The 13,094-nt window shown below is 33.9% G+C and overlaps 1 protein-coding gene across 1 annotated transcript; it reads left to right on the forward strand.

Moving 5' to 3' along the window:
- Nucleotides 1-2,884: 2,884 nt before the first annotated feature.
- Nucleotides 2,885-3,934, forward strand: LOC131156446 (uncharacterized). Its single transcript, XM_058110146.1, has 2 exons — nt 2,885-3,488; nt 3,633-3,934. The coding sequence occupies exons 1-2, from the start codon at nt 3,071-3,073 to the stop codon at nt 3,713-3,715; spliced, it is 501 nt and encodes a 166-aa protein (XP_057966129.1). The 5' UTR covers nt 2,885-3,070; the 3' UTR covers nt 3,716-3,934.
- Nucleotides 3,935-13,094: the final 9,160 nt, after the last annotated feature.

The raw sequence follows: 13,094 nt of genomic DNA on the forward strand, positions 1-13,094 counted from the left end.
AAACCAAGATCACTAATGAAGAAAAATGTATTGAAAATGAATACGAAATCTTGTTCAATGGAGAGAGAGAGAGAGAGAGAGAGAGAGAGAAGTTGATAGTAATTTGTATATATAAATAAGTTGATAGTAATTAATTGGTTAATTTTATCTTTCATGAATATTCATTATGCAATCACTTAATTTTGTAATTTTTACCATTCTAATTTTTACTCTACCCAAACGCTAATCCATAAACTATACATGATATCATATTCTTTGTCTCCTCCTATATGATCTTCACCTAGACTCCTATAACCTCAAACACATCACAACTTCTCCACAAAGTTCATATTAACCTAAAAAATTTGACTCAAGATGCAATTAATTTCTTCTATCATTGTTCATTAATGGAATACAAAATGCTCCTCTCTAAGTGTCAACTCTATATATAATTCTTCGATTATCAAATTTGAATAGTTGAATTACATTTTGAATTTTAAAACACTTGCCAATGAATTGATATTTCGTTCCTTTTTATGAATCTAACTTTAACTTTACTATTATTTAAAATAGTCCCACTTAAGACAAATAGACCTTAGTCTTGGTATAGTTCACACATGACAATAAGAAAATAAGATAACATATTTATATATTCACATGCAAGTTGATGGCAATAAAATAGTTAGTCGAGCCTTCCACAAACACGTACTAAATTTACAATTAGAAACTATAATTATACACATGTTCACAATTTTAAAATACATTTAATTTCTTATAGTACACTATTAAAAAATATTTTATTAAAACGTAATTATAAAAAAGAAGATCCATTGAACAAGTTGACATTTACGACGGAAGCAATTGTATGTAAAAGTTAAAGGCATTTTAAAAAAATAAAGTGCATATGCTTATAATAAACACTAATAAATAAATAAAAGGCAGTCCAGTGCACAAAGCTCTCGCGTATGCAGGGTCTGAGGAAGGGGTAGACCACAATGGATATATAGTACGCAGTCTTACCTTACATTTTCACAAAAGACTTTTTCCACTCCTCAAACTCATAACCTCCAAGTCACATAGCGACAACCTTACCGTTACCACACTTTTTCTTACCTATCGCTTTAAATGATGGCACCATATATATATATATCCAATGTTTTGTTTTGTGGCTATTCTACTCTATATATAGTACAATTATTTATAGGAGTATGCAATCGTTCGGTTCGGGCAATTCGGCCAATTAATTGAATTTTTTTAGTTAAATCTCTATTATAAGCAAACCAACCGAATTACACTCAACCAACCATACCCAACCAAACCAAATTTTCGGTTAATTCGGTTAATCCAATTTAACTGAATCAAATTATAATTAATTATGAAAAAAAAATATGATTGTATAATTTGTCTGCTTTCAAAATTCAACTTAATAATTTATATTTAATTATTAATTAATTAATTACATAATTCGGGAATTTTATGGATTTAGGAAATTATGGGAATCCTAAATTATATAATTTATATTTAATTATTAATTAATTACATAATTTAATTAAATCAGTTAACTGAAATTCACATTCTCCATAACCCAACCGAAAATCGAATAACCAAATTTACTAAATTATAAAACGAACCGAACCGAATTAAAAATTAACCAAATCTAACCGACTAAATTTGTTCGGTTAATTCGGTTAAAACCGAATTATGATCACCCCTAATTATTTAAAACAGTGTATAAGAAAAAGTATAATGTTTAGGAGATAAGTATAGCATTACTGTATAATAAATTGCTAATGACTTTTTTTTGATCTTTCAAACTTATTATGTGTTACGTCCTATATCTTTAGATAGGATAATTAGATAGATAAGTAAATATTTTATGTGGTGTATCATTCAATTTTTTTTCTTTTTTTGTATTTCTATAACATTATCTCACATTCCTTTTATTACATCTTTATAAAAAATTTAAGAGGATTAAAATGAATTAAAAACTTAGATTGTAATTAAGAGCATTAATTTCAAGATTTGAATTTAAAATCATGTAAATTTGAATGAAACTAAATATAATTTTATACTATATTAATACATTTTATTAAATTAGCACAAATCTAAATTTAAATTTCATCTTCAAACTTATAAACACCCACACAAAATAGTCACATTGGCCATTGTTTGAAATTAAATAAAATAAATAGAACCCAATTCAGCAGCTCTCATTTTATCTCCTCACATAATTAAAATATAAAATTTTCAACATAAAAAGTATAAATTAAACAATTTTGCTTTACATATAATTTTGTCACACACACATACCAAAATATAAGTACTTCCCATCAAAACTTGAGAATTAAGATTATGTTTGATTAGCAAAGCATCCGTTCCTAAGAAAAGATTAATTTTAGTAGGTTAATACAATTAGTTATACAATAAATAATGTTATTACTATGCAATAGGTAATAATATGAATATTTTATTAGTTCATAATAAGAAAGAGATAAAAAATAAATATTATTAAATATTATTATGGGGATGTCTAGTTCTTTCTTATTACATGTTTAATAAAATAGTTAGAAATATATATGAAATAATTATTCCTTTTATTCCTAAAATTTAAATTATATTTCATCTTAGATATTTTATTGAACCATTAGTACCCAAAAATGGCAAGACTTGAAAAAATTAAAAAAACGTTGACCCACAAAATATAAAATTACACGTGGAGCCCGCCCATTAGAGCCCATAATGTGCAAGGAAGGGTTTTGCAATTGCGTGGGCATATAATATTTTGATTTATTTATTTATATGTTTATATACTTATCACTTCGATTTGGTTCCCTAACTTTCGCAGAAATTGTGAAGAAACAATTCATTTTTTTTTTTTTTAAAGGGCATAATTAATTGACAGGTCATAATGACGCGGACAAACCAAAAGCCAAAGTCTTCCTTCCTCCAAACCAAAACCCTTCCCATATAGTCCTCATCTCACCACAATAAACCCGCACAGCCTCAACCCATAGGGCCTTCTACGCCACCCCGCCAGGTCCGGCGGTCGCCGATCGCCCCCGTCCTCGGGGTTGGCCGCCGGGACTCGCCCATGTCAGAAATCCCCGATGCCCCTCCGCCCTTCTCTCTGCAGGGGCCAGCACCGCCGCCGCCGCTGCAGCTGTACAAGCAGCGGTCGTGGTCGCCGGATACGCTCCGCGACGAGGCGTGGCTGCGCCGGAAGGGCAACAACAAGCGCAGGGACCGCCGCAGCAAGAGCGTGACGGACGAGGACGTCGACGAGCTCAAAGCGTGTATCGAGCTCGGGTTCGGGTTCGGGTCCGGGTTTGATTCGTCCGATAACAAAACGGAGCAGAGGTTGTCGGATACCCTGCCGGCTTTAGGCTTCTACTACGCTGTCAACAAGCGGTACTACGGCACCGTTTCGAAGTCAACCTCGTCTCCGTCGACGGTCTCCGACTGCGATCCACTGTCGCCGGTGGGCAGCCCCCCCGCCATATTCGGCCCCGGTAATTAATTAATTTCCTTAATTTACCAACAGATTAATTGACTGTTGCCTTTTGTTTGTGTATATATATAGAATTAATATATATCATTATTTCATAATGATTTCCGTTTTAATTTGATTAAATTAAGTTTAAATTGGGATGAAGGGGATGATCCAGAGATGGTGAAGACAAGGCTGAGACAGTGGGCTCAGGTGGTGGCTTGTTCGGTGCGCCAATCTTCTTCTTGATCGCTCTTTTCTCATTAAAGTTAAAGTGGTTCTCTGTGCGGGGTTGGATCCATCCACGGCGGCACCGGCTTTCGTTTGGGTTTTGTGAGCATAAATATATAATACATACTTATCTGTGAGAAATGAAAAATTCCTCTCCCCAGTAATACGACATGGATCAACAACCCATTTAATTGGATGAATTTTGGATTAATGACTGTTAATTAATTTGCTTTCTTATTTTGTTCTTTACTGATCATATATATATTTATATATATGTTGCTTGTAGAATTGTTTTTCGTTTTATGTTTTTTTTTTTAAAAGGTATTAGCTGTGTTTAGCTAGATTAATGTATGAACTGTGATGTGAAAAAGGTCAAAAGATGTGTCTTTGATTGGAGAGAAAAAAAAGCTAGAGATGATGTTAATGAAACGATTCAAAAAGCTCTCTCTCTCTGTGAAAAGTGTAAATATATTCTGGTAGGGAGCATATGCTAGGTGTGTGAGGTATGTCGTCCGGAGAATTAGGGTTTTTAATTTGCAAATAAAGTCCGAAGACTTCATTGATGAATATTTTGCATATATAATATATACTCTCTCTCTCTCTCCTGGTACATATTCCATAATTTCGTATACCAACAGGCATCCTTTCCTTCCCCGATTAAGTTTTGCATGCATGGAGTAGTGATGATGAATTCATCACCCACATACTCCAATCTCTCTTACTACTCTTTTTTTTTTTTTTTTTTTTTATCAAATGGTTAAGAGATATGTTATTGGTAAAAATATAGAATTTGCCTGTTTTTTTCCTTTTTCTTTTTCCGCCTTAATTTTAAGTTCTTAGATGAACAAAACCTACAAAAGTGACAGATCAAGTGGCAAACTCAAGATTCTCCTGATTAAATGGTCAAAAGTGACTCAACTTATTAAATAGTCAAAAGTGGCTCAAGCGATAAACTCAAAATTCTTCATCAAAAGTGATTCAACTGGTAAACTTAACATTTTCCTCATCTTCACACTATAACTTCCCATTTTTGATTATCAGTTAGTATTTAGGTAAAAAAAAGATAGAAAATGGATCCATTATTTTAATAAATTAATCTAGTGTTTAATGGACCCCAGCCATTCTCATTTTGATATATATATATATATATGAAATGATTCAGTCTATTTTATTTTTACATTTATGTTTTCACCATATAACATACTCTATTTAAGTTTAAAAATGCGAGTGGCCAAGCATATATATTTTGAAGCCTTTTTATTTTTTTATTTTTAATCTAAAAAAGGAAGAGAGGGAAGTGAACATGAAGGAACCATGCATGCATGGCAGACCAACGTGGAAGATGAATGGGCTCCACCCAAAACCACTAAGCGCGGCCTAAATCATTTCTTAAGGACGAAGGTCCTCCCTCCCTCCCTCATTGGGCCCATCGCCCAATTAAATCCTGCTCCCCCAGCTGTTCATGGGCCAATTTCAAGCCCACTCCAACTCTACGGTAGGGTAGCCCAGGTCGGCCAAACTTCACGACAATTACTTCCGTGGGCCAACACCTTTCACCAAGTCATCAAGCAGCCCCAAAAAAGGTTAAAATCGTATTGATATTTATGAATTTAAATATAAAATTAAATTATTATTATTATTATTATTATTATTATTATTATTATTATTATTATTGTTGTTGTTGGTTTTGGTGTATTTCCAAGAGGAGAGTGAATTGGGTATTTAAAATTTTCTAAGTTAATTTTAATTTCACAAGTGATAATACACAACCTAAGGTCTATATATGGAATCCCAAATGCGCAAATAAATAAAATATACAGAATTAAATCATGCGCAACATTCATAATATATCATACATGTGTAGGAATGTAAATTATGAAAAAGTAAAGTACTCACATGATATGTTATCGGGATTCGTCCAACTGTGCCTACGTCTCTGCCTCTAACTTGCAAGCCTAAGAATTCCACTAATGCTCACTTAACGGGTGGAGCGACATCGGTTACAACCAGGTCAATTAATGGGGCTGACCTCAACCTACAACCGCACCTTACTAGGATGGTGCACCTAGTTTTCCTAATTGGATCTAAGTCAATCTGAGACTATTCAACAGGACTAGTCTCCATCTTCAGGCCCACGCCTGGAATATAAAATATATGAAAATTTACGTACACAAAAATATTTCTTACACAAGCAGGTATGTACTACAATATATCATAGTATAATCAATGCACATCAATAGTGTATGAACTATAAGCTCAGTGATGTAAATGTGTGTAATCAACACTCAATCTAATGATTATTTTCAAGCAAGTATTAGAGTGAATAAACTAATTTTTCTTTGAAACACAATATAGAATATCTCAGTATCAACTTAGGGTTTCAAAGATGCTAGTAAGGTCATTCAAAAAGTCTCAAAAACATTTTCTTAATTTATTATGCACAAGATATGTTTGAATCCTAGCTTATAAAAATGATGTTGCACACAAAAAATGGGTTAAGGTAATTTGCAACGAGAATGCAAAAACCTACAAGCCACTGTTTTCCCCACACTAGATTTATTAGATTAAATCCGTAGGTAAACTCTTGCTTAACTCTCAATATCAAACACAATCAACAATTAACACAAGTGAGAGTATTAAGCAAATTAGAATGGATCACAAGCACTCTAAGAACTCTCGCAATACTTGGATAATCAAGGAATAAGTGTATGAGAGTGTATGGGAGTAGTATGAGCAAAATAGGATTTGAAAATTTGAGAGTTTTTGCTTAATCATATTTGCTAATTTGTCCTAATTTGTGCAAATGAAGTGATATATAAAGGGACCCTTTTAATTTTAACTGTTGGGGACCTAGGGGGAATAATTAAAAAAGTTTTAAATAAGTTTAACCTAAATAACCCCGTTTTAACCTCGGTAAAAACCGAGCAACTTGAGAGGGCCAGTCGCCCATCTTGATGGTTCGGTCAACAGTGGTGCTCAGTTCAGTCGACCAAAGAGAATTTGAATTATGAGTTCAGTCGACCATTCATAAGGCGATTTCTGAACCTCTGAGGTTCGGTCGACCAGACTTAGTTCAATTGACCGAACTTGGATGTTTGGTCAACCAGCCAAATTTTCTTCTAAACATTTGATCGACCAAGGCGTTGGAATCTCCCCACATGTCAGTTCGGTCGACCAGAGCATTACAACTCATTGTAAGGTCGGTCGACCGAAGGGTCAAATCGTTGACTCTTGACATGTTCGGTCGACCAAGCTAAATAAGCTTGACTGGGTTCGGTCGACCATATTGTGGTCAAACTGTTGACCACTTACCAGTTCAGTCGACCAAGCTAGATAGGCTTGGTTGGGTTCGGTCGACCGAACACCTTACACTTTTTATTTTAAGTCCAATTTTATGCTAGATTTTTTCGTTGTTTGCATATATGAAAGTAAGGACTTACCTAAGTGCAAGTGCAAGGCGCTAGGGTCTTTCTAAGGTCGTTTTACTTGCAAAAAAAGTTCGGCATCAGTCAACTGAAGTGTGATCCCTAAGGTCTTTTGTAAGGTCTTGAGCTTATAGTCCTACATGCATGATATACAGATTATTACAGACCTTTGAATAAATGCTTATTACAGACCCAAATGAATAAAAATTATAACACTTAAAAGCATATAAGGTCTTTATTTTTCTTCGGGTCTCTAAATGCCATCATATGACATTGTCAATGAAAATCTGCACACACACTTGGCAACTATTAAGAACCAAAGTATTTGTCATAATCAAAACAGGGTATGACCCATAGGGTCAACAATCTCCCCCTTTTTGATGATGACAAATACTTGCCTACTTCTCCCCCTTTTGGCAACAGCAAAAAGGGTCTAGATAAATCATTTCAGTATATAGGCAAATAAAAGATAATGATCATTTAAAACAAATATGGTTTTGAGAAATCTTTAAAAATTTTTGCAGCATGTCGTTTGAAAATAAAACATTTCCTAGAAGAATATCTGTATAAAAATGATCTGATTGAGTTCAAATGTATAATTTATCCTTAACAATCAACTCAAACAGTCTAATATGATCAAGATAATAAACATAAGTATAACTCCCAAGAGATATAATAGTTATGCAGCACAAACCACCATATGACCAGATGATTATATCATGAAATAAGCTACTTATACTCATCAAGATTGATTTCACAAGGTAAGTCAATAGTATAAGCCATTCATTTTAAATCCTTTAACCCAACCATACTGATAATTTATCAACTATATTATGATTAGTATGGTCATCCTTATAGGCCACAGATGCATCTTAGAAAATATATTAAGGCATGAACTAATACTCATAACCTAGAACAATCCATATCTATTCATAGACCTTTAAGCACTAGATATGATGTTGAGGGTTTTCTAAAGAGCCTCAATATTCAAGAATGTGAATTGATGCATATGAATCCTTTAAGTTCTTTCTATAAAGATGGAGCTGGGCTCCTCTAATTATTTGATGATTATGCTAGGATGAAATTTAATATTCAATTATTTTCACTCATTCTTCCAAAAATATTTTAAAATTAATTTTATCATAATCATTTATGTACAAGGCTTTACTTTTGGGAAAGTTCTTGTCGAAATTTCAGCAGCATGCCGTCTGTAAATCGGACATTTTTCACAAAACCTATACGTAATAGCTGGTTGTTCTCAATAGAATATTCATATATGTAGCAACTTGAAAATTTCATCCAATTTTCCCATTTCTATATTAATAATGAGCTCTGAAACCTTACATGAGCATAATTATCATCGTCACGGCCCGAAGTGGGACCGTGATATCCTGTGCATTTCATATAACACCTAAGCAACAGAAGTACATACATATCCAACAAATACCAAAATACAATACTAGAGTACCATACACCTAACTATACACATACACACATATACATAACATTTCCCAAAAGGTCCAAAGACACCGTGTGCTCCACAGACTAGCCCAAAACTCGCCCCAAAAACTACATCGATTTTACACTAACTCTACCTTTGAGTCGGCCCTGCTTGTCTCTTTGGATTACCTAAAATGTTTAATAATTATGGGGTGAGACACCTCTCTCAGTAAGGAGAAACATTTTATCAACAGTGTGTGGCATATGAGTTAGTTGGCAACATAGCATTTAATTAATACTGTATACGATATACATTAAAAAAAACATTTGTATAATAACACATGCTTATATCATATAGAACATGAAAATTTCTGAGTTATCTATTCAAAAGTACTTCTATCTATAATACGTAATCTCTGCTTTCTGTGTGTACTATACATAACTATATATCTATACACTTCCCACTAGATGGCTATATGTCATGACTTACCCCCTCATGACTGGGTTGTGCGGCCCGAAGGCGGGGCTAAACACTGGTCGACCCTCCAGTGCTAGCCTAACTGTATGCATATCTAGATGCCTATAGCACGAAAGGCCCGCTCCACCTGGTCCGGATGCTAGGGAGCTAACAACTTTACTCGAGGGCACAATCGGTTGTACCATACTCTATTTAAGACGTATGGTTGCACTATCTATACTGTAATGCAACAGTACCATGCTTTATAAACTGCTGTATTCCATCAGGGTCTGATACGGTATAATAATATTTCTATATAAATCTAATTGTTTTACCATGATTATGTATTTCTGTATAACCATGATTCTATATAAACTGTATAATCATGACGCTGTAATAACTATATATTTGTATATTCTGTAATGTTGTAACCATAATTCTGTATTCTATATGTCTTGGCTCTATATTTTGTATAATCTGTATTTCTATATATCATGGTTCTATATTCTATAAATCATGATTCTATAAAAATTTTGTATAATCATGGTTCTATATTTTGTGAATCACGATTCTATAAAATTCTGTATAATCACTCTGTAAAATACTATACAATCATACTCTGAAATATACTACGTAATCATAATTCTATAAAATATTGTATAAACATGATTATGAGAAATATTGTATATCATATAAACTGTATTTCTGTATAATTCTGTATAGTCGTAGCTCTGTATATAAAACTGTATAAGTTATGCTTCATAATTCTCTAGACTATATAATCATGCTTCTGTAAAACTGTATAACATATTCTATAATATTCCAGTATTTCTCATACCACACAATTCAATAAAACTCTATAAATATGTTTTGTAAAACTGTATAATTTTCATTCTCTGATCAAATACTATTGTAACAACCCAATAAATAAATAAATAAATAAATAAATAATAAAAAATTATTAATTAAAAAAAATTATTAATTAATTAATTATTATTATTATTAAGAAAATTAATTAAATTAAGAAATGCGAGGATTGTGGATATATATATATATATATATATATATATATATAAAAGTATATAATAAAGTAAGTAAAGTAGGATAAAGGAAAGAAAAAAAAAGAAAAAGAAAAGAAGAAAACTTAGTGCTTAAGTTTTCCTGCTGGAACAAAATAGAAGGAAAGAAGAAAAAAAAAAAAAATTCCTTCTCATGCGCAAATAAGAAAGGAAAGAAAGAAAGAGAAAGCAAAAAAAAAAAAAAAAAATTCTCTCACGCTCTCTACTCCTCTTCTTTCTACGATTTCGCATCGGATCCTCGCCCAATTGGAAATCCGAAGATACCACTGAACTTCATTTTTCGCCACCGACATATCTACCGTAGTGGATTTGTCGTAGGAGTAACGTGGACATATCTCCTGGGGTAAGCCAAATTCTCATTATTGTCTCAATTTTTCCTAAATTTTAAGTCAAATGGGCGATCAGACACCACCACGAGAATCTACGGATGATTCTCTACAAATCTAGCGGAGCGAAATTCTCGTAGGGTCATTATAGAAATTGCTCAAAATTAGGATAAATGAGTTATTTAGAAATTAATTGGTATTTAATTATTATAAATGAGGAAATGTTAAAATAATATTTTTTTTGGGTTGATTTGATTGAATCAGGGTTTGGGTGAGCACTGCGGGTATAATTTTGGGAGCCCTGCAAGCGTGATTCAGGGAATCAGGTAAGGGAGAATAAAATTATATCAGTATTTTATTAAGGTGAACCGGTTATTTACGAGTGTATGAAATTTATTATTTATCTATATGATTTTTCGGAATAACTTGATTATTGGAAAAATGATGATTTTGGTTTAAGGTTATATTTGGGGATAATTGCTTATGATATTAAAACCGTGTGGCATGAGAATAATTACTTTTTAATAAATTGCATATGAATTTATGTGGTATTTGGGCTTACATGAGAGGTTTTTTGGAATGATGATGACATGAGGAATGGATTGTTATCTTTGACTCCTGTGTGGAAATGTATTGATCTGTGAGGATACTATGTGGAAATGTATTGATTTGTTGGATTACTGTGTGGGAATGTATTAATCTGTTGGATTCCTGTGTGGAAATGATTTGATGCGTTTGTGTGAACTAACTAGTGTGGTTATTCGTATGCATCTCAGTATAACGTTGGCATGAGGAGGTTGTTATATTGCCTAGATGTAAATCATGATATGATGTTGGCAGGTTGAGGAGCTTGTCATATTATCATTTATATGGGGTAGGACATTGGTAGGTCGAGAAGCTTGTTCTACTGATGTATGACGGGTAGGTCATGGGGATTGGATACTGGTGCATAATGGCGCCTGTGTGGGTCATGTTATATACCCTGTGTGGGTAGTGGTGCCTGTGTGGGCCACGTTATATCCTATGTGGATAATAGTGCCTGTGTGGGCCATGTTATGTACTCTGTGTGGGCCACGTGTAGATAAGAAGTACGTAGGTGCCTGTGTGGGCCACGTACTGACATGTACGTAGTTACTCTATGTGGGCCACATACTGAGGACATTGGAAGATGAAGTATGAGATGTATGATTCCTGTGTGGATGTGTTGTGCGCATGTGAATTTAATTATAGCATAAAAATAATGGTATAGCATATTGTGAATGCATGTGTGTGCATACGGCAAGGTAAACATACCACCGGGGGCTTGCTGAGAAAGGCGAGTGCTCTGCTAGGTAGTTTCTTGATATCAGTGCAAAGGGATGCTACTTGTATGGGCAAGTAGACATCCCGATCCTCGATAACCTTCGCCTTTAAAATAATAAAGATGTGTGTATTGGCGGCGAGGTAATTTTTCACCTGAGGGCTTACTGAGTAAGGTGAGTACTCTGGTAGATAGTTTTTAGTACCAGAGCAGAGGGAAGCTACTTGTATGGGCGGGTAATCTTCCCTATCCTTGGAGACTTTCACCTGCATAAAAATTATGTACTTGTGCATATTGGATGTGTGTATGATATTAGATGTCGAGAATGTTATTAATGGTACATTTTCTCAGTTGTTATTGATATTATGTGAGAAGCAGTTTATTTTGATATGTAAATATTAAAACTCATTTGTCACACACTGTTATAATTTATTCCACACTTACTGAGAAGTGTCTTACCCTAATGGATTAACAATTTTTCAGGTTCTTCTGGAGACCGGGTTTGAAGGCCTAGGCTGGGACTGTTTGTGGTAGTTTCTTTTTGGGGTATTGTGAGATACTGAAATATGCATAGATATATTTGTATGGGATTATGTTTTAAATACTAGTTGTGGAGATAGATATCTGGTTGTTGTAGTGTTTGTTTTTGGGTTGTTATATAGAACTCTAGTATTTATTTGAGGTTATTTATTATGTTCCGCTGTGTGCATGATAATTATGGTATCAGATGCAGGTGATTAGAACACGTGGCACCCGGGCCCCACTTGGCGGGTTTCGGGGCGTCACAACTATAATATATAGATAAAATATCTAATAATGCTGGCATAACATGTATTCCCCTTACCTGACTATCTGGCTCTAAATACTACTCAAAATTTCACGGATGCGGCGTTTATAATTTTCAACTTCCTGAAACAACACCCATATAATTCCCTGTCACACAACTGAATTTACCGTAATAACTATCACATTCATATTTTCCCCAACTCCACAGATCCAACATTTCTAAACTATAATTTACCTGAGCTCTTGGAAATATACCCGCTGTGGTCCTCAACCCATATTTGTAGGGTTCCAAAAACACCCTAATCCTGAAAACACAATATCCCAATTTTACTTCCCAAAACACCAGTATACTCCCATATAACACAAAATCTAAACTCAGATAACTTTGGTATTACTAAAAATACCCAAATATTCAACTTACCTTGGTTTTGGGATGGTTCCCAAGTTGGCCTAACCAACAATCTCCTCTAGCAGACTTGAAGAGAATCTTCCCAGGAGTAGCCTGGCAACTTCCGATCGTCGAACCGGCGAAAAACGAAGCCGAAATCGTAGAGAGAAGGGGAGAGGGATGGGTTTTAGAGAGA

The sequence above is a fragment of the Malania oleifera genome, chromosome 1 (genome assembly GCF_029873635.1).
Source record: "Malania oleifera isolate guangnan ecotype guangnan chromosome 1, ASM2987363v1, whole genome shotgun sequence".
NCBI classification, from domain to species: Eukaryota; Viridiplantae; Streptophyta; class Magnoliopsida; order Santalales; family Ximeniaceae; genus Malania; species Malania oleifera.